The sequence below is a fragment of the Lutra lutra genome, chromosome 2 (assembly GCF_902655055.1).
Source record: "Lutra lutra chromosome 2, mLutLut1.2, whole genome shotgun sequence".
NCBI classification, from domain to species: domain Eukaryota; kingdom Metazoa; phylum Chordata; class Mammalia; order Carnivora; family Mustelidae; genus Lutra; species Lutra lutra.
In genome coordinates, this window is record NC_062279.1 from 141340690 (window position 1) to 141363469 (window position 22780).

General features: G+C 58.2%; 1 protein-coding gene across 9 annotated transcripts in view; it reads right to left on the reverse strand.

Moving 5' to 3' along the window:
• Positions 1-431: 431 nt before the first annotated feature.
• The window catches only part of FAM53A (family with sequence similarity 53 member A), a 49010-nt gene continuing 26661 nt past the window's right edge, over positions 432-22780 (reverse strand). For 7 of the 9 annotated variants that reach the window (XM_047718607.1, XM_047718605.1, XM_047718604.1 and 4 more), the window contains one exon: positions 18431-19093. In XM_047718607.1, coding sequence (XP_047574563.1) covers positions 18788-19093 — 306 coding nt within the window. In that variant the 3' untranslated portion in view covers positions 18431-18787. Of the gene's footprint in view, positions 1296-18430; positions 19094-19677; positions 19825-22780 lie in introns of those variants that run through there. The other 2 variants (XR_007125247.1, XM_047718606.1) reach the window with 2 other exon arrangements.

A 22780-nucleotide genomic window follows, 5' to 3' on the forward strand; every position in this document is an offset into this window, starting at 1 on the left:
TCAGGTGGGTGAGTTTCAAGTGGATCCCCACCCACCCCAGGAAGTCATTGGATGAGACCATGGCCCCAGCCAACAGTATGACTTGGGAGACCATGAGCCGGAGGCCCCCAGTTAAGCCACACCCACTACTGACCCTTAGAAACTGAGATTGTAAATAGCTATTGTTTTAAGCAAATAACTTCTGGGAATGATAACTAATACCCTGAGGAATCCACAAAACGACTACTGACAAACAGCTCTAGTGAGATCACAAGTTCAAGGTCAATGCACAAAATTCAGTTTAATTTCTGCAAGTTGATAGTTAACAATCAGAAAATGAATTTTTAAAAATCTATTTAGGGGCACCTGGGGGGCTCAGTCGGTTAAGCCTCTGACTCTTGGTTATAGCTCAGGTTACGATCTCAGGGTCATGGGATTGAACCCCATGTTGGGCTCTGTCCTCAGTGGGGAGTCTGCTAGAGATTCTCCATCTCCCTCTGCCCTCTCCACAACTCGTGCTCTCTCTCTAAAATAAATTAATATATATTTTTTAATCTATTTAAATCAGCACCAAAAATGAAATGCATGAGAATAAACCCAATAGAATGTGTGAAAGACCTCATGTGGATAACTGACAAATCAGAGACAAATACACAGAGACACAAACTGTGTCCGGAAAACTCAGTCAGGTTGGGACAGAAATCCTTCCCTAAACTGGCACATAGATTTAACACAATCCCAATCAAACTACCAATAGCCTTTTTTGGTAAAACTTGCTGAGTCATCTGGAAACACAGAAAGACGAAAACGGCCCAAAATTTTTGAAAGAAAGGAAAAGACTGGAGGACGGCACTATCTGATTCAAGGCTTACTCTAAAGTCACAGGAGTCCCGGCAATGTGACCGGGCATTGAGACAGGCCAGCACCATCTTCGACCATAAGTCAAGGCAACAAAAACAGGCCCATGAATGCACATGGCCAATTTACGCTGACGAGACACCGATGCTTGTTAATGGTGCAAAGCAGGTCTTCTCCAAAAACAGTGCTGGGACAGCAGGTGAATATGTCCGCTCCCTCACACACTCCCCAAATTAAGTCACGATAGAGCGCAGATCCAAATCTAAAAGCAGAACTATTAATCTTCCAGGAAAAAGTCACCAGAGAATATCTTCATGACTTCGGGGTCATTTGGGGGTTTATCTGTAGGGCTTTTGAGGTTTTCATTTAGTGGTGGCTCCTCAGTTTGCTTGCGTCTACACCACACCAGGGTCCCCATCCAGAATCACAGGACCACATCGTGGCTCAGCGGCAGGCAGCTGCAGGAGGGAGAGCAGCTGGCTCAGGAGTGGAGGCGGGGAGGGAGGCCCAGGAGCCCTGCAGGCTTGCAGCCCCAGCCCCTCAAGAATCACATGCCAGGGGCGCCTCCCACCTGACTGGGGCCTCAAGGCGGCGGCTGCTGTGGGCATGTGTGCAGATGGGGTTGGTGGCAAGGGAGCACTGGGCCAAGGTGGGGCCCCAGGGTGCAAACCGCTGACCGTGTGAGCCCCAGCTCTACACCCCAGTGTCCCCTGCTGCCCACCAGAGGCGACCCCGACCAGTGAGCCCGGCTGGGGATCCGCCCAGTGCTGGCAGGGAGCCGGGCCTGGTGTGCACCAAGATGGCTTCACGGTAGACCAGCCAGCAGCTAAGTGGTCACCCCGTCCTTCCCTTGCCCCCGGCACAGAGCGACACTTGCCATCGGGTGTGGACAGGGGAATATCCCAGGACCACTGATCCAGCCCCAGAACCAGCTGTGCACACCTCCCCGTGTCCCCCTCGGGCAGGACCTTGGGAGTCTCCTATTGGCAATGGAAGGAACCCCATCCCCAGGCATGCCGAGAGGAGAAACAAGCCCAGACTTGTGGGGGCCCCGAGGGCTCAGGGGCTGTCCATAGCAGCTGTGAAGTGCACCCTGAATTAACCCAATACATAAGCAGGTTATTCAAACTCAGGATGCCCTGACCTGAGTTGCGGGGACACGTGAGAGGCTGCAGGGGTGCCTCTGGGGACTCCCAGCCACGCCCAGCCTGCAAGTAGACACAGCATCAGAGCAGCTACACGGGGGGCCTGTGCCCTCGTCCTCCCTCGAAGCTTCAGGGCTGCTCGACCGCCCTCCTGGGCTCTGGCGCCTTCTACGCAGAACAGCTCAGCGGTCCTAGCACACGGGAGGGGCTATCCCCCCCACCTCACAAATAAGTGCCAGTGAGGGACTAGCCAGGGTGCTGTTCAGTTGTGGCCCCCTCCCCTAGCGGGGGGCCCCCCTCGCCCCCCCAGCATGTGGAATGAGGTGGGGAGCTGAGACCGCTGTGCGGTGGCCACTGCCTACCCCCAACCCTGGCTGCCCCAGGCCCCTGTAACCACTGGACGGCATGTGGTGCCTGCAGGACCCCAGGGTCCAGCCAAGTGGAGGTTGGGGGGGAGGCTGCTCTTGACCTTCGTGTGCCCTCTGGCCTGTGCACACAGGGGCTGTGCCCTCCAGGACACAGTCCTCTCCTGGGCCCCCACTTGCCACCTCTGCTTCTTCCATCACCTGGGCCGTCAGCCCTGCCCACCTCTGAAATCCTGCTCTCGTCCAGGCCTCCTAGACCCCCCTTTCCTAAAGCTGCAGCAGCCACCCCTTCCCCTACCCCCCCACCACCGCACCACCATCTCTGGGGCTCAGGCAGGAGGGCCCTGGGACCTCCCACAGGCCAGGGAAGCCACGTGTCCACTGGGGGCCAGGAGGCAGGAAAGGGCCCTGAGCCAGGAGCGCAGACAGGCAAGGGGGGGGAGGCCTCAGTGGTCCCACAGGTCCCACAGTGCATAGAATCCCTGGGACCCGAGTGGCTCCCCTCCAATGTCTCATGCAGCCACCTTATCTCCATGTTTTATCTCGTCTCCACATTTCCTGACAATAAGTTAAAAACCCAGCAATGCCTCATACACGTGGTTTCATTTTCTCAGGGAGAGCGGTCCAAGCGTCTTTGGCCACTGCCACTGAATGAGAGGACCCCTCCCACAGGACCCACTCCAAGCACGTTCCTTTCTCTCTGAGCCCGACAAGGCAGGCCTTTCCAGGGAGCTGTGTCCACATGGAACGGATTCTCCTCGGTTCCTGCCTTGGTCGGCGATGGTGCTGACTGACCCACCCACCAAAAACCAACCCCAGAAACACCACCAACAAAAGTAGGTTTAGTAAGTTAGGAGTTCATTTCTCATGGAGGAGACAAGAGCTGGGGGTGGCCAAACCAGGGCTGGTTTAGGTCCCATGGACATCAGAGAGCCAGGAGCCTCAGTCTTTCTGCTCCATCACCTTGCACGTGGCCTCTTGCCTCAAGGTCGCCTCTTGGTGCAAACAGCTGCCAGAGCCCCAGACATCACACCTCTGTTCAAGAAGCAGGAAAAATGAAATACAAAGGGTAGGGGGGCTTTTCCCAGCCAGGTCAGCCACTTGTATGGAGCTTACCCCGAAGTTCTGCCCAGCACTTGTACTCCCATGGGCCAGAAGAGTCATAAGACCCCACCTCCAGCTTTAAGGAAGACTTGGAAATGCAGTCCTGTGAGGGTACCTGGCTTGATCCTGACAAGCAAGGGCCCCAGCAGCTGGGGATTGGGGGTCCCGAGGCACAAGTCTGCCCCCCCAGCTGTAGGAGCAAGGACAGGGTCCCTGCCAAGGACATAGGGCCGGCACCAGCCCCACCCTGTGGAACTTGATCAACCCCCATGCCCTCTCCCTCACTGACCCATGCCCCCACCCCAACTCCAGGTCTGAGACCCCAGCAGGGCCCACCAATCGGGGCAAACATCTGGGCTTGCACCATCCTCGACATGGCACTCAGGGCTGATGTCCCCCCAGCTCCACAGTTTGGGACCCTGCAGTCAGCTCAGGACACAGGCCCACTCTTGAGTCACCCTGCTCAACCATGGGACAAAGCTCAGGCCTAGATGCCTGGACTAACACCCTCCCGGCCCCTGGCCCCCAGCTGGGCCCTCAAGGGCTGGCACCCCACTGCCTCTTCCCCTAGGCTTCCCCCACCTCAGAGCTCTGCCCCTCCCTGCACTGAGCCCCCAGGGCCACCTACACAGGACCAGGCCTCGGGGTTCCACATTTCCAAACACGCTGAGGATCTCTAGGAACTCCGCATCAGGCCTGAGGTCAGGGGGGCAGCACACCGGCCCCTCGAGGCTCCCAGGGCAGGGGTGGAACAGGAGCTGCCATCTGCCCCCACCAATCAGCATGCAGTGGGAGGGGCCTGGACAGTACGAGGCGAAAGGAGAGGTCCCTTGTAGGGGCTCAGGAGTGTCCAGAGACAACCTCGTGCTTTGCCCATGCTGACCTCCTACAAAGGGGAGGCACCATGTTCTTCCATCATACGAGTGGGGAAACTGAGGCAGAGAGCATAAAAGTTACCTGCATGGTCACTCAGCTGGGTAGCCCCCCCAATGGTGGCCATCTGCCTGGCCAGTCTCCATGCTGAGAACTGGCACCCTGGCCATGCCCAGGCCCCCAGAGCTTGCCTCCCAGGACAGAGTCACTTGGCTATAGCCAGATCCCAGCCTCCATCACCGCTATGCCCCTGTGGGGACAGCTGCTCCACGCCAGTCAGCCCTTCCCCAGGGACAAAGCTCCCCCGTCCTGCCCCAACCACTTCTACAGGGGAGCAGCCGTCAGAAGCCCAGCCCAGTTCTAATCCCTCGTGAAGTTCAGCCACGGCCGCGGGCTCCGCGGGCTCCACGGGCCCCAGGGCTTACTCGCCCATGTTTGCCGGGGACAGCTCCGTTCCATCTGCCACTGGCCGGGCCGCCTCGGGAGTCCACTCGGCCGCCCACCTTCCCCGGCGACAGAGGCCTGGCCAGCCCCTCCCGCGGCGGGTGGCGGCTGCGCCCGTGACCTTGTGATAACCCGAGTGCCATCCGTCAGCGGCCGGCCGCCAGGCTCCGGAACACTGCGGCAGCTCATCTGAATTCAAATTACCCCGGGAGCCGCGCGCCGGAGCCTGCCATAACTCAGCGCGGCAGGAGGAGCGCGGCCCGCCCGCAGATTGGACATTACCATACATTCCTGGGGCGTCGGACAGGGCTGCTAATGAAAATATCAATCAAAAACTCGGCTGACTTAATGGTCAATTTAAATTAATTAATTGGGGAGGAGAAAAAAGTCGAGGGGGCAGCATTGACGGGCTGCGTCTTGGGCAGGCGGCGAGAAGCTCGGTGCCTGGCTGGGCACAGCCCCCGGGCCGGGGAACAGGGCATCCCCTCTGCAGAGACCTCAGCAGGTGCACGGGCCTGGGGCCGGCACCCCCCTGGGAAGGGTGTGGGCCCTGCGTTCCCGCCTCGGCAGCTCCAGGCAGGGTTCCAGTGGCCTGTCCCACAGTCCAGCTCCCCGCATCCGTGGGGAGAGCCAGCTGCCTCCTGCCAAGTCCCCTCCCAGAGCCACGCAGTGGAAAAGCCACTTAGCCTGCAGGACTGGCAGGGGCTGGCAGGACACTGGTCCACTCAAGGAGGCTTGCCCACCCCACCCAGGCCTCAGCTCCTTGTCTGCAGAGGGGACAGTGGACTCCACCCCCAGGGCCTGGCAGGGGGTGGGCAGGAGGCCATGGAAGGGCTCCTGCAGGGACTTCCAAGGTTGGGCACCCCAGGGGCCCCTTGGGAGGGTCCAGAGATGGTCTTCAACATGCAGAGAGGGAGGGCAGGGCCCCAGAGCACAGCCTCAATACGGCAACACCAGGAGCCTGTGGGTAGTCGGTGTCCCCTGCAGCCACGTGGCACTGGGAAAACTCTCCACGAGCCCCGGGTGACAGAAGAGCAGGGTGCCAGGCAGGTCCGGGCCCCCCATTGCCCAAGGAGGACACGGAGCTCACGAGGCAGCAAGACCGCCCACTCTGAGTCCCAGATGTGACAGCCCAGGGGGCCCGAGGGGGACCCCAGCAAAGCCCACCAACAGATTCCCACCCCGGGCCCTCCAGGAGATGCTTCCCGCCCTCAGAAGCAGTAACACAGTCCTCCACATGAACCAAAGAGGAGAGATGATGGCAGCCGGGCAGCCCCGGCCCCCCACACCCCTGCAGGGCACAGGCCAGCTGCTGGATCTCTCCAAGAAAGCCGGCCGAGAACCCCGTCCCAGTGGAGCTGCCCCTCGGGTCGGAGGACAGCAGAAGGCTTTCTCAGGCAGCGCTGTCCTGAAAGGGTCACTCATGGACGTCAGCCATGGCGTGGGAGGCAGCTTAGCCCAGGCTCTAGGCCAGTGTGCTCAGCGCCGGCGTGGCCTGAGCAGAGTGGCCGTGGCCAGAGGGGCAAGTCCAGGTGGCCAGGGGCAATCCAGGGAGCCACACTCCCAAAGCCCATCCCTGATCCAGGACCCCACAGCCACAGCCTTTCAGTGCCAGAGACCTGCTGGCCCTGGGTCCAGCCATCATAGCTGACTTGACCCACAGGACACGAGGGGCCATGACGCACTGGCCCAGGAGGAGCCACACGGGCCGGGCCTGTGCTTCCGTGAGAGATCAATGCCACTAGCCCCTCAGCAGCGGCAGGACAGAAACCTGACCCGTCCAGAGAGGCCTCCTGGGCTCCTTGGCAGACCCAGCAGGAAAACCCTGCCACAGGATCGGGGAGGGGGTCCCCCAGAGACCCAGAGACAATGTCCTGGTCACGGGGGCTGGGATGGGGTCCCTGTGCACCTGTCCAAGGGAGAGGAACCAGCCCCCCCCCACCAGGCCCCTAGGTGGGCAGGGCTATGGGATAGGACCGGTACCCAGGCTTGGCATGGAGTGGCCCCAGAGAACAGAGCGAGGCCCCCACTGAGAGAAGAGCCGGAGGAACAGGAACAGGAGAGGGGGTTGGGGCAGCGCCTACTCAGCCCCCCACCCAGCCCCCCAGCCCAACCAACCTGTCTCGCTCCATCTCCACAGACTGCAGCCAGTTGGGTGTGGGCTGCCTCCATTTGGAAGGTTGTGGGGAGGGCAGGAGGGCCCTGGGTGCCTGACCCCAGCAGTGGCAAGTCCCAGTGAGTTAACTGGAGGGCAGGGTGGGGTCAGGGTAAGGCATCAGGGTGGCCGTGGGATTTGGGATGGGTGGGGGTTGTGGCTGGCATTCAGGCTCAGCTGGAGATTCGGGTCAGCACTGGCACTACTGTTGTGGTTGGGGCTGGGGTCCCAGGTGGGCCTTGGGCAGTACCCCCTGCACACACACAGCCCATCTTCCAAGGGTAAGGCCCACTGCTTCTGCGGGACCCAGGGCCTGAGGGCGACCCCAGAGGCTCCAAAGAGGGTCATCAAAGGACACACGAGGGCTTGGTGTCTGGTGCTGGGCCAGGAGGACTTGGGGGCCACATGTGCCCATGAACTGGGCATTGCCTCTGGCCCCTGCCAGGTCTTCCTTGCCAAGTGCCCCCCCACCCCTGCCCCCACCTGGCCTTGAGTCCCCCACTTGGCTTCCCTGCACAGGGGAGGCAGGACCCCGCCTGGTCCAGCAGGTAGAGGGGTCTCCCCCGCACAGTGCTGCATCTGGTCTGGCCAGACCTAACCGTGCCTGAGTCACAGGGACTGATTGGCTGGTGGCTCTGTCCCTTTAGTGACAGCTGGGATCCCTCATGTAGGGCACATTTCCCAGGACCCTTAGGTGTCATGACCACTTCTCCAATAGCCTCAGGACCAGGGAGACTGGGGGTGCCCATCCTACTACCCTCTGAGCCCAACCACCATGCAGCCTGGGTCTGACCCTACTTGTGCTCCCCCGTGACCAGAACCAGTGTGCACGCTAGCCCAGGGGGCCTGGACCTGCAGCCGAGGCCAGCGTGGAGTGGGGAGGGAACCCAGGGGAGGGGGCTCTCGCACCCTTACTGGTATCCTCCCCTGTGGTCCCAGGAGCAGTTCCTCCTAGGGTCTCCCCTCAGTGAGGGACTCTTCCCAAGGTCACGGGGCAAGTCAGTGGGGGCCTAGGGCTTGAAACTCAATTTCCCCAGAACTCACGGGGCTCCCCACCAACCATGGAGTGATCCCTGGAAGATTCCAGCTCCACTATGAGCTATGTGGCCTCAGGCAAGTCACCCCAACTCTCTGGGCTGAGGGTTCCCTCCATAAATTCTACACAACCACATAGGACCACACTCACAACCCACCTGGAACGATACACTCACCTGGGTCCACACCCACAGCCACAGCTCACCCCCACCCAGAGCTGGTGCACTCAACAATCCCCTTGGAAGGCTGGGCTTCACTGGGGGGCGCTGTCTCTTCCCCATCTATGTCCCCCTAGATGCCTAACACTCCTCTGAGGACAGCACTGTTGTCCCTTCCTTGGACCAGCACTGGCTAGGATGTAGAAGGAGCCACCAGAGGGCCTGGGGTAGTGGGGTTGGTGGAAATGACCAAGATCCCCACTGCCACCTTCCCTGGGGCCCCAGAGGGTCTGCACCCCCAGCCCATGGGCTCTAGCACCCCCCACCCCCCAACCCCGGCAGACTGAGGGAGCAGGCCCAGCCAGGGGTGATCTTTGCTGCCACCCAGCGGCTGCCAAGGGCAGCACGGCTGGGGCTGCAGGCCACCGCAGGGCCACCCAGGCACAGGGTGGGAGACAACCAGGGCCTCCAGGGACCAGCCTGCGGGGACAGAGCACTGGGCCTTGATAGTCGCCCCTGGCTGGACTGTGCACCTCGGGCCAAGCCCGAGGGCAACTGGGGACGGTGGGGACTGGAGGTCAGCCAGTTCTGGGCAGAACAGGACAGCACCCTCCCAGGACTGCCTGGGGCCATGCTGGCTCCACCAGGTCCAGCAAGAGAAGGCGAGCCTCCCGCTGCCCCAGGTGTCCACCATCCAGCTCCTGCAGGGGGGGTTCTGGCCGGCCCTGGAGCACAGGAACCCCCGGAGTCCCTGGAGAGCCTCCAGCACCAGGCAGGCACCACCGTGACGGCGTGCCCTTGGCACTGTTAGCCGGCAGCGCCTGACGTAGCAGTGGGCTCTCAGGCCCCAAGCCCCAGCTAGTGCGGGCCCAGCCATGACACCACAGCGGCTCCGGTCCTGAACATGCAGCCTCAGGGACGCACGTCTGGGAGGCAGCTGGACCTATTGGCAACAGAGGCTGGGCGCCTAAAGGGCACAGTGCGAACTGCAGCGTTGGTAAAGGGCAGAGCCACTACTTCCAGTTCCTGGGTCAGATGGTCTCTGCTGCAAGCCCCAGATAGGCGTGTCCCACAGAGGTCTCCATCTTCAACACTAGTAGGCTGGGTTTGGCCCCCTGGCCACAGCCCCCCACCTGGAGCACGTGTGGACACTGCAGGAACGAGCTTTAGGAACACACACTGCGGGCCAAGCTCGGGCCAGAACTGGCACTGGCACCAGGCTGCTGCCCCGAGGCTCCCCGTCTCTGCTGACTCTCCAGACCCAGGGGGCCATGCTCGAGAGTCCCTTCCTGTAAAGTGTCCAGAACACGCAAATCCACACCGACCATGCAGTCAGGCACACTGAGGGGGGCTGGTGTGACTGCCAAGGGCAGGGGGACACGGGGGCGCCCGTAGGCCGGGCAAGCGCACTATAGGCCTCCTTCAAACGGCCACAGCTGTTCTTACTGTGAGAACGGCACCTCAGAGTTTAAGACAACGAGTTTGGATGTACCCATCTCCAATGAAAGATCGCATCACTTTAAAATCACAATAATGGGGGCGCCTGGGTGGCTCAGTGGGTTAAAGCCTCTGCCTTCAGCTCAGGTCGTGATTCCAGGGTCCTGGGATTGAGCCCTGCATCGGGCTCTCTGCTCAGCGGGGAGCCTGCTTCCCTTCCTCTCTCTCTGCCTGCCTCTCTGCCTACTTGTGATCTCTGTCTGTCAAATAAATAAAATCTTTCAAAAAAAAAAAGATTTAAAATAAAATAAAATCACAATAATGTAACAGACAGAGGATGGCTTGTACCCCAAGGCTGCCACATCCACCCTGGCCCGGTGTCCTCAGCCCGCTGACCCATGGTGCCCAGGCGCCAGCAGCATGAGCCTCCCCACATGGCCACACCCCTGCGGCCCACGGCAAGTGCGGCCATCATCCCTGTCCACAGGTGACACCTAATGCCCAGGCCTTCGAGTTCACCCCAGGCGCTGGTGACATGACTGCATCCTCTGCAGGTCGGGGACAGGGCCACGGGGTCTCGCCTGCCACTTAGCATCGTGGTTTTCTGCTCCCTGAGTGTGTGTCCAGGCAGGTGGGGAGCTCCTCCAGGAGGGGTCCCGCCTGCAGGGACTGGGGGGCTGACCAGGCTTGGGCCCAGGATGAACTACCCTCCCCCATGGAGGGATACGCGTGAAGCTGGAGCTCAGAGGGCAGAAGCGGCTGCGGCAGAAGCTACCTGAACTGACACAAGAAGGTCGTTCTTACATGTCGGGGCCAACTTGCTGGAAACCAAAAATAAAGAGAAAATCTCAAAAGATTCCAGGAAAAACAAAAAACAGGACACGTTACAGACAGGGAGAACAGCGAAACCACTCTCACTTCTCGTCGAAAGCCGGCCAAGCCAGGAGGCAATGGACGGTTTCTTCAAAGGACAGAAAGGAAGAGACAAGCCAGAATCCTGGATGTGGGAGAATGAGCCTTCAAAAATTAGGGGAAAAGGAATGTATTTTTAGGTACGTGAAGGCTGACACAGCATTCCTGATTACAACAAATGGTAAAGAAAAATTTTCAGGGGCACCTGGCTGGCTCAGTCAGTGGAGCATGAGACTCGTGGTCTCAGAGTTGTTAAGTTTGAGCCCCACACTGGGTGTAGAGAAGACTTAAAAACATCTTTAAAAAAGGAAAAAAAGAAAAATTTCCAGGCTGAAGACAAATGATGCCTGAAGGAAACTCAAAGCCACTGGCAGGAAGGAAGGGCTGGCAAACATGGTGGCCAAAAGATAGGTGGGGCGTCTACACCATGAGGCCAAGGAGAATGTGAGCCGAAGTACCACTACAGACACACAGCATCAGCATGTACTTATGAAAGCTCGATGCAGGATAGATGTGTAGTAATTCTAAACACAAGCGCAAGCACGAACCGCCAAGAGAGACAGACGAATCAGCCCCCAGAGCCTACCAGGCACCAGGACTCAACGCGTCCGGTAGACAGAACATTCTGTAAGGGTGTAGATCTGCATGGTAAATCCAGACCTAAGAGACACATGCGCAATGCTGCACACATTTCCAGAATATACTTTCTTTTCGAGCACAAGTGGAATATCTATAAAAATTGGTCACGTTAGGACATAAAGTCTCAATAAATTTCTTACTATAACACAGGCGTTCAGTATAAACAGTAAAAAAAACTCCACAGACCCCCACGTCACAGCCTGCAGGACGGCTGCTCTCGGAGGAGCAGATACCAACAAGCCGTGGTGAGGATGTGGGCAGACGGGAGCCCCGTGCACCGCCGCCATGGAAAACAGTGTGGAGGATCCAGGATGAGTCCAAGGTCCAGCTGTTCCACATCAGGGTGTGTTCCCTGGAGAATGGAGAGCAGGGTCTCAATGAGATGCTTGCACCCCCACAATCATGGCAGTGTTAGGCCCTGCAGCTGAGGCAGGGAGGCACCTGAGTGTCCACGGGAGGATGGATGGATGGATGGACAGTAGATGGATGGATGGATAAATGATGGACAAATGGAAGGATGGATGGGTGGATGGCTGGATGGACAGATGGATGGACAGTAGATGGATGGATGGATAGATGATGGACAAATGGAAGGATGGATAGAGAGACAAATGGATGGACAGATGGGTGGATGGATAGAGAGATAGAAGGATGGATGGGTGGGAGCACCTGGGTGGCTCAGTGGGTTAAAGTCTATGCCTTCGGCTCGGGTCATGATCCCAGGGTCCTGGGGCCGAGCCCCACATCAGGATCTGCTCAGTGGGGAGCCTGCTTCCCTCTCTCTCTCTCTGCCTGCTTCTCTGCCTACTTGTGATCTCTATCAAATAAACGAATAAAATCTTTTTTAAAATCTTTTTTTAAAATCTTTAAAAAAAAAAAAAGGATGGGTGGATGGATGGATGGATGGATGGATGGACAGATGGGGGACAGACAGTTGGACAGATAAAAGGATGGATGGACAGATGGATAAACAAAACAGACACACAACCCACACAATGGAACATTCTCCAGCCTTAAACAGGAGGGACATTCTGACACCTGCCCCCACAGGGATGGACCCTGAGGACACTGTGCTCAGTGCCATGAGCAGCCACAAAGGGACAACACTGTGTGACCCCACTTCTTTGAGTCCCCAGAGGAGTCAGATGATAGAGACAGTGTGGATGGTGGATGTCAGGCTGGGGGACGGGAAGAGATGGGGAGCTCGTGTTTCTTGGGGGCAGTTTGGGAAGAGAAGAAAGTTCTGGAGGTGGGGGAGGCTGTTCACAACATTGTGAACATGACTGATGCCGCTGAATTGCTTACTTAAAAAGGTCACAGCGATAAATTTCATGTTGTGTGTATGTTGCTACAATATAAACATTGGAGGTAGGGTCCTTAAAGCAGTGGTTCAGGTAAAATGAGAACACTGGGGTGGGCGCTAATCCAATTTGATTGCTGTCCTTATAAGAAAAGATTAGGACACACACACACAGAAAGATGACCACCTAAGGACACGGGAGAGGATGGCTATCTCCACAGCACAGGGAGAGGCCTCAGAGGGAACCCACCCACCCACACCTGGATCTCAGACCCCCCAGCCCCCAGGGCTCTGAGAGAATCCATGTCCCCTGTGGCCATGGCCATTGTTTCAGCAGTCCTAGAAAACTCATATATAGACTGAAGAGGAACTATCATATGATCATCTCAATAGATGGATAAAAATAATAAAATTAGCATCTACTCACAATTTCGTGTAATTAGCAAACTAGGAATTAAATGGAACTTTCTGTATGAAAACTGCCCGGGGCCTCTCCAGCACTCCTCACACCTGCTCCGGCCACTCCTCAACGATGTGAGCCCTGGATGGGCCTGCCAGTGCCAGGCCCTTCAGATGCCACAGGGCCCTGTCCGCAGCAGACCTGGCCATCCGGCCCCGAGCATGCTGTGTGGGGTCAGCAGTGTCTGTAGTGAGCACAGCAAAGATTCCAGCTCCACCATGAGGATGCCGGCCTGCCAGACCACCGTGTGCGGCCCAGACCACACTGGAGACCCAGGAACGAGGGCAAAACTGGAGTGAGGACAAGGGCCTGCGGTCCTCTCATGAACCCTCTTGACCAGGGAGCAGCAGCCTGGTCAGGAACCACAGAACACACTACAGGCTACATGCACACGCGTGTGTGTGCGTTCACAAGGGCAGAGCGGCAGGCCGGGCGTGTGTGCACGTGCCTGCGTGTGCCTCACTGCAACCCAAACCATCACACGTCTGCAGCCCTCACTACCTAAACCAATGCCACCAGCCCAAAAATTAATCCAAGGAGCTAAGAGAGAAGCAGGAGGAGCTGGGAATTCAGAAGCACTCCCCTAAATAACTCCCAAGTCAGAGAGTAAGTAGAAGTTGCCGGGGCGGGATTTACAGCCGTCTGGGAGAGAGAGGCCACACACCCTCGGAGCTGGCTTTGGGAGGGCCCGGTGGAGAATTCACAACCCTAAATGCTTTTCCTACTGAGCAAGCAAGACTGATAATAAACACCGTAAACATTTGACATGAGGAGGGAAAACGGAACAGTAAAGTAAATCCACGGGAGCAGGAGGGGTAAAGATAAAGGCGAATTAATGAATTGGAAACAAGAAAAATGGAAGAACTCATCAGTAAATCCAAGAGCTGGTCCTCAAAATAAAGAAACAAAATAAAGCAACCTCCAGCCAGAGAGTGGGAGAAGTGGGGCCACGAGGGCCACGCATAGGGAGGGGGGCAGAGGCGCAAAGTGACAAGCCAACATGTCAGATCTCGATGAAATGGGCCATTTTCTAAGACAATATAAATTAACAAAAGTAACTTAACAAGGCTTAAAGAAGCCATATCCACAGCTGCAGACAATTAGAAAAAGCATGTGACTGGATGTTGGGGGATTGGTTCAGGCTTCCTGTCTGACATGATGCCAGGGATGAAATCGAGAGGACTTGGCCCCTACTGGGGCCAAGGTCACAGGCACAGGGAGAGGGAGTGAGGGGCTTGGCTCCATGGGCTGACACCCCTGTGAGCGGACCAGGGCCTCCTCCCCCACTGTCTGGAGGGTGGGGATGAAGGCTGCAGGAGCCAGACCCTGCTTGCCCATGACCTTGAACTTGGGGCACAGTGGGAGCGCCCTGAACTTCACACACACGGGAGGCTGTGCAGGCAGCAGGATAGTGAGTGGGAAGGGTGCCTTCAGGGCCCACTGACCAGGTGGGCCCAGCTGAGGCTCCCCAGGGCCCTGTGGGCTCCACTCCTGGTGCCCCAGTCCCCTCCAGCCAACTAGAAGGGCGGGCAGGGGAGCAGGAAGAGGAGGCTCTCAGAGGCCCACCCTGGGGGCTTCTCCACCATTGTGGCCACAGTGGTCAGTAGTTGGCCATCAGCAGCCCCTACCACCCTCATCCCTGCCCGTGTCCAATTCCATGTCAGGGTCACACTTGCGTATTTCTCGAGACTGGCCTCAAAAGTCAGCCTGTGCTGGTGCTTTCCACACAGGAAGGTGTTGAACCACAGCTTCTCGTCACACAGCATGGCCTGGGACCAGCCCTGGCGTCCCTCTCTTCTCCACTCACCTGTTGATGACCTTCTTCTAGGAACGTGTCCATTCCTTCCACGTCACTCATACCAGCCCCATTCTCTTCAAGGTCTGAGCAGCTCCTCCACCTACCAAGGACAACCTATCTGGCCCCCAGCCCTTCCCGGTGCAGCTCCCCACATCCTGTCTGGCAAAGCACTCTGCTGAAGCTGCCTTCTCATCGCCTGCTCTCAGGATCGTGTTCCCACTCCTCCCTTTGGCTTTTCTCTTTCATTCCCCACAGCCGGGGGTCAGCAGATGACAGTGCAGGGATGAAATCGGGGAGTGAGGTAAGGACAGACACCACCTGCGCTCCTCAAAATCCAAAATACTTCCTTCCTTTCAAGGACATTTGCTGACCTCTGCCTCGTTCTTCATTTGGAAGCTAGGCTGGCTCACTTCCCACTCATTTTTTCTAATTTAATCATGTAGGCTTTAGATGTTCTTCCTTCTACAACCTAAGATATATTTAACAAGTTTTGGTAGTGTACCATTTTCAGGATCATTCAGTTCTAAGTATTGTCTAACCCGTACGTTGATTTCTTCTTTGGCCAATGAGTTACATAAAGTGCATCTTTAAATTTCCTAAACACATGAGGTTTTGTTTGCTTTTTGTTGTTGGGGTATGGCAAGAAAACACAGTCTGTGTGATATGGGTGCCTGGAACTACACAGATATTTTCTTTCTGGCCTCCCCAGGGCCGAGTCCCAGCAGCACCCACCCCCTTGCTAGGGTCTCCACTGACGGGCCCGGGCTCACCCGCTGGGTGATCAAATCCTGTACGCCCGTACTGTTTCCTCTGGGGTCCCCGTAACTGCTACAAGGGGATGAATAAAACCCTCCAGCTAGGTCGGATTTGTGGATTTCTGCTTGGAATTTTGTCAGGTTTTGTTGTAGCATATAACTTCTGGAAATAGTTTGTAGGTTTCCCTTCGGCTCATGGGCTGTCTTTGTCCACCTTCAGAGAGTGCATTAGGCAGGGCATCTGGACCCTTGTTCCCCCCAAGTCCCAGGCCACCCTGGAGCCCCCAGGCTACTCCCCTCCTGGAGCTGTGCATGCGGTGGAACCGACTTCCTGACAGTGCTGGTCCTTTGCCTCCCCAGGTCCTCGCCAGCACCCATCCCTCACCTCTCCAGGCCCATGCCAGCACCCGTCCCTCCTCCCCAGGCCCACACCAGTACCTGTCCCTCACCTCCCCAGGCCTGTATTGGCGCCCCAGTCATTTAGCAACATCTGCCAAACGAGCAAGACGGGGGCCCCGAGACCTGGTTCTCTGATGTTTCCACAGAGGGGTCTGCATCTGTGTCCCTGGCCAGGTGTCAGGAGGCCATTGGGACCAGCATGGATCCTCCGGGGTCCTCCGGGGGGGAGGGGTGTCCTCTTCCACCCAGAGGTCAGACAGGCAGGGGGTCACAACCCGACCCGTGCCTTCACAGAAGGTGAAAGCATCGTCTCTCCCACTGGGTAGAAAGGCAAGAGCTGCAGACACCTGCCCCCGGCCACCACTGCCCTCTGTCACCTGGCTCCAGCCAGCAGGGAGGCAGAAGGTCTGCAGGGTCTGGGCACTGGCAGTCAGGCAGAGGTGGCCAGGGAAAACCCAGAACAAGGGATGAGAGCCCTGCACACAAAGGGAGCTAGCCCCATTGGCCCCAGCACTGCCCATCATGGCCAAGGCCCCTGGCCATGCCTCCTCCCTCAGAGCCTCCTGAGCCGCCTGGTGGGCAGGTGCATAGTCGGCCAGGACCACAGCCAAGAGGGCCCTGTGCACAGGCCAGCAGATAGGTGGCTGGGGCTGTGGACAGGGGACTCAGGGCCCACCCATCCCCAACGGCTGCCTTCCCTGGCCTGGTTTCTGGAGGTCGTTCAGCAGGCGACACTGAGGCCAAAGGGAGGGGGCAGGCACTGGCCCCAAGAGTGAGGCCAACCCTCAAGGTTGGGGGGGGGTCTCAGGGGGAGTGTGGAGGGTGATGGATGAAGCTTGGACAGAGGGTACAGGGAGCCTGGGCTATGAGGGCAAGTGGAGGGGGGCTGCTGTCCAACTTCTCAGCCAAGAGGCCCCATCTCCCATCTCCCAGCCTTAGCACCCTATCGGAAGCCAACACCCCCTGCGCTAGGAGGCCTGGAGTGGGGGGGGCCCAGGAGAGAGGACAGGGTCCAGGGGAAGAGCAGGAGCCCTGGGGTGGGGGCAGCCCCAGATGAGGGGCTGCTTCCAGGAGGACTGAGCTGGGGAGCCCCTCCAAGCCAGCCCACCGCCCCACAGGAGGGGACACTGGGCTGATCCAGAGTTGTACCCCGGGAGGGTCAGCACCAGGGATAGCAACCTTTCTCCATGGCACAGGGGATGAATGGCCCTGCCATGTCCACACTTGTGCCACTACAGGACCTTACCTGGTCCGGCCCTCCCCTGCCCGCTCGATCCCGACTGCCCCCGCCACAGAGCTAGACACTGACAAGCGGTTGGCACTCTCCCAGCCTGCTGGATGTGAGGAGCCCTCCACCCCCTCACCCCGCCGCCCCAAAAGTCCCCAGTCTGGGGGCCACCTGGACCTGCTCCCACCCACAGTCCATACCCTCTATCTCTGATGCTCTCCTGTCCTTTCCCAGCCCAGGACCCCCAGCCAGCAGCAGCCAAGGACTCACCTGGGAGGACCCTCTAGCAGCCCGGTACCCTTCCATGTTGTCCCCCCGAGGCCCCCTCCCATCTTCCCCCACCCGAGACCCAAGTCACATGCCCACCAAGGGCCTGCCTATGGGTCCCGGAGGCTCTCTGGGCCCCTCCCCCTCCTGCCTGGCGAGGTGCTGGCTCTGGGGACGCCGATGACGCCCGTGGGCACCAGCATCACCCCAAAAGTTCCTTGGCATTGCAGGTGTCCTGCTGGCTTTGATCCCACTCCAGACCACACGTGGCCAAAGGTCTGCCAGCCCCAGAGGCCGCTGAGGACCAAGGGTGACTCGGTGTCCTGGGGCAGGGGGGACAGCTCTGCCACACCTGCATCATCTCTCTCTCCTCTTTGGGTTAAACCCGGACACCTCCCAACAGCTCCCATCCCCATCCCGTGCAGGCGACACCCCGGAGGAGCCCAGACGCCAGTGTTTTCTAAACTCCCCCATGGTTGAGAGCCACTAACTGGACAAGTGGACTGTTCTAGAACAAAACACGGGCAGCTTTCTGCACCCATATGGCCAGAGCACAACTGCTATGACTCAGAGTGCCTGCTCCCTCAGGAGGCCCTCAAGGGAGCAAACAAGATGAACTGAGCACCCCCAGAGTCTCAGGGACCCTCAAACTGCAACCCAGGGTGGGAGGAAAAGAGTTCTTCCACAGTCATTGGAGAAGCCATAATGGCCACTTCCGACTTCCGTGAATGCATGTGTCAGCCCCGGTGCGGTGGGACATATCCACGCGGCCAGGTCAGTGGGCCAAAGGACCCCCCATCCTGCAGAGAACGGGCTAGCGGGCAGGCCCCAGAAAGCCCAGCGTCCTGCAGACCGGCACCTTCCATCTACATCTGCACCAGGGACGGTGGCCGCTGTGAATGGCTGTGACCTTGGGAAATGTTCTTTGGCATGAATAAATCAAGAAAATGTCTCCAAAGGTTATCAGTGTTTTCTTTCACTACCACAAACCGTAACCCCTACTCAAACCTCCTGAGGTCAGTGTCTTGGGCATAAATCCCCCATTTCATTAAATGAAATCCCTGTGCTGTGTGAGACCCACAGGCTCGAGGCCCGACGGCTTTCAGCCAGAAACAAACGTGGGGAAGCAAACTCCTTTTATTGAAATCAGACCACCGTCCAAGCTCTGAAGAGCTGGCAGGAAACTGGCTGCGGTGGGCCAGGCAGCACCCACAGCCCCCCGTGCCCTGCATGGCAGGGATTTCAGAAAAGGGACACACGCCCACTCTACCATCAGCCCGCAGCTCCCATTTCATAGAACGCCCTTCCAAAAACTCATTCAAAATAGAGCAGCTTTCTCCAGAATTGTAACGGCCATAAAAATCCAAAATACTTCTTTAGGAAAGACTGGATAAAAATTATACCTATTGTTCAAAGTTCTGCGTAGCCCAGCTTCTGTCCATTGCCAGCCCGGACCCCCACCCCGCCTGCCTGGCGTCAGTTGCTCTCAATCTGCCCCAGGTCCAGCTCGCCACGGCCAGGAGGAAAGGCGCCCTCCTCTCCCACGCCATCACTGGGGTCCCCGCCGCTGCCGCCCTCACCCTCAGTGGCCACAGGCTCCCAAGAGGCCCAGGGGCCAGGGCCAGTGCAGCGGGGGCTGGGGTGCACGCTCCATGGGCTGGAGCCGGGCGTGACGACACCCATGAGGCCATGTGGGTCATACGGGGCCAGCTTCCCCTGGCTGTCATCCTCCTCTTCATCTTCATAATCAAGGGAGCAAAGGCTTTTTGAATTTTTTAAAGTCTGCAACAGAAAAGATACAGGCTTAAAGCATTTCCACAGGGTTACACGGGAGGCAGTGTCCCAGTGTCCCAGGAACAGATCCCCACATTCACATAAAGCATCTTGGGTTCCCTGCGTGTCACCCACATACCACATTCAAGCCTGCCCAGAGTGACAGGCCTCCAGTGCTGACCCAGGAAGCTGCACCACTGAGACCCACTCCCCAGATGGGCTGGCACTGCCTCCCCCAGCCCTCCAGCCAAATCTTCCCCATGCTGTTAGAGACGGAGGCGCCCAGAGCCATCCTGTCCAACACCAGCGCTCTCCCCCAGCTGCAATCAGAGCCCTGCCCACTCAAGTGGCAACCCCCCCACCTCAGCTACTCCACAAGGGACCTAAGATCCAGCAGGCCCCCCAGCCCTGTTTAGGGTTCCTGACCCAGGAACTGGGAGCATGTGCTGGCCTCCCCTTCGCCTAGCCACGGCCCACCTCCAGACCACACACAACAGCAGCCCCCTTGGCCCAGTCAGGCCCCCGTCTCCCCAACACCAACGCCACCCCCTGGCCTCGCCCCGAACTCCCAGCCCTGCATTCTGGGGTAGCACCTGCATGGGGTCCACCGTGTGCAGACCCCTCAGCTGGAGAAGCCTCCCACCTGCCCAGCTGTGACCTCAGCGACTCTGGGGTCAGGCTCCCCTCTGACCCGCCCCCACACAGGGGTCAGCACGTGATTCAGGGTCCCTGAAGGTCACCTGCAGCACACAGAGGGGGGTGGGTCCTGGAGATGCAGCCACTCCGGCACTCTCACTGGGGTCCTGGCAACTACATCTGGGAGCCCAGAGCACAAGCCGAAACAATGCCACGCAGCCAAGTCCCAAACTTTCCAGAGCCGGGACCTGCCTCCTAACAGACCATCTCCTTGGCCAGAAAATTTCCTAGAAACAGTCCCACCATGAATTCAAGTAAATAAACACTTGCCCCTTAGGAGAGTAGAAATCCTCTTTGAAATCAGCACTTTTAAGGAAACTATTTGGGGGTGCCTGGGTGGCTCAGTGGATTAAAGCCTCTGCCTTCAGCTCAGGTCATGATCTCAGGGTCCTGAGATTGAACCCTGCATCGGGCTCTCTGCTCAGTGGCGAGCCTGCATCCTCCTCTCTCCCTCTCTGCCTGCCTCTCTGTCTACTTGTGATCTCTGTCAAATAAATACATAAAATATTTAAAAAAAAAAAAAAAAAAAGGAAACTATTTGGCTCTAGGAAACAGCCAGACTTTCCTTGTTGTTCTATAATATTTAAGCCACAGAAAAGTAAAATTCTAATGATTCAATCCTTAAAGATGCAACTGGTCATACAGTCTGCTCACAGAACAAGGGCTCATGAAATAACTTCTTTATTCAAAGTGAGGTGGATGTGACCGTGAGGGTCACTTCTTGAGGACACGGCCTGTCTACAGCCTGGCTGGGCTCTTGCCTGGCCCCCGACCCCATGGCACACACGCAAGCCACCAGTGGCTGGACAGTGGCGGAAGGACCGCTGCAGAGAGGGCCTCTGTCGCTGGGCCGGGAGCCCACCCACGGGTGGCAGCTGGAAAGCGGCAGGCTCTGTGCATGGCCACTCAGGCTGCCTGGGAGATGTAGCGGCCGCTGATGAAGCCACACACGCAGAGCTATGACCCACATTCAGCATCAGCACCCCCACATAACACTGGGGACGACGGGCAGCCAGGCTATAAGGCCCCCTCGGGGTGGCTGGGGCCACATGGCCACATGTGATCCTCTGCCTGGACAGTCCCGCCACTGCTATCGTCACTCTAGTTTCAGGTCACCCACTGAAGCAGATGAACATAAACTATGTTTTTTCCAAAGTCGAACGTCAAGACTTTAATTATAAATGAGGGGTTCTCGATTTGAAAGGGTCCCCCAGCTTGTGTGCCATCTGCAGGGATGCTGCAGCCCCAGAGCCAAGCTCTGACCTCCTGGGAGTACGAGCCGGCACCCAGTGCCTCCACCACCCCAAGCCAACATCCCAGCGCCCGCTAAGCAGCGAGACTCTGAAGAGAAAACAGAGAGGCACCCGTGAGCCATCCCAAGTTCCCTTCAAGGACTTTCCAGGACACAGCCAGCCCCATGGGCACCCACTGAGGCATCAAGCCGTCTCCAAACCACAGCCTGCGGACCTGCACTCCTGGACGGCACAGCCTCAGCCACGGGTGGGAGCTCCTCGCGCGTCTGCTCAGCCAGACCAGACCCTGCCCATGGGGCCCACAGGGCCCCAGCCATCCTAAAGGCCAGGGCCAAGAAGGAGCCCGGGTTGTGGGGGCCCAGCTGCCTGCAGGCACCTGGAGCCCAGCACCCACGAGCACTGGTCCAACCAGGGCTCCGGCTGTGGAGAGAGATAGAGACGCCCAGCAACAAAAAGCCCCACGTGGACCCACGTGGCAAACCCGAGTGCCGTCCTCGGCCAGCTGAGGGAGGAGGCTGGCCTGGCTCAAGCCACAGAGGCCTGCTGGGCTTTGAAGGTCCACATCACACATGGGGTGTACACCAGCAGGTGCACATGTGTGCAGGAGTGCTGAGTGTGTCTGAGTGTGCTGGGTGAGAGAGGTGGAATGAGGAAGCTGGCTGGGAAGCAATGGGATCCCTCGACCCTGCCCCCACTTACGGGCCAGCACAGGGGTGGGGACAGTCCAGGACACCAAGGACTGGTGGGTCTCAGCCTGTGGGAGGGACAACACGGGCAAACAGATGCCTAGCAGACATCTACACCCTGAGCACAGAGTCCCATCAGCTCCCAGCCTGCCCTGGTGGGGATCGGATGTGTTCTCCATGGAACCTGACCCCACAGCAAACTCAGAGATGGGCACTCCCAGCATGTGGATGCAGGTCACCCCCAAAAACCTCAGGCCAGAGGGCCACACCCACAAGACAGAGCCTCTGGTCCAAAACCCAACTGACATGAAGTGTCACAGAATATCCGTGGCCTCTAACAGGGAAGACAAGTAAGGCTGGAAACCAGAGAGGACAGTATGGAGGAGCAGGCAGTACAGGGGTGAGAAATAGCCCCAAACCCAAATCCACTGCCAGCATCCCCGGAGACAGGGCTCCAGCCCTGAAGCAGGACAAGCAGGGAATCCATGGCCTACAGGAGCCCCAACGTCTGGACAGCTGGGGTCCTGGAGGCTGCAGGCACCAAGGCAGGGAGGGCCAGTGAATGTGCACGCTGACCCAATCCCCCATCCCACAATCCAGGAAACTACCTGATGCAGCCCCGCACACAGCACCGTCCACAAAACAGACACACCAGGTCTGTCACCCAGAAGCCCCAGAGTTCGAAGGGCAGAGAGGAAGTCCGAGCCACACCACCTGCCTCGCAGCAACGCTGGCCCAGAAGGCAGCCAGCAGTGCCCCCTGAGCCCAAAGGAACCGCTCCACGGAGAACAGGACAGAAATACTTTTGGATTCACACAGTCTCCCAAACCTCCCCCACTGGCAGGCTCCACCCAAGAAGCTGCTCCCCCAAATAACACCACAGCAAGGAAAGGTACCCACATGTGTGGAGAGGGCCAGTGCAGAGCTGGACAACACACACCTGGACACCTCCCACCCACACCACCCACAGAGCACGAGCTGGGCTGCCTGGGGCCTCTGGGGACGCTCCCGTCACCACTCAAAGATCTGTGCTGACCCCACAGGAGAAGCCTGCAGTGGCC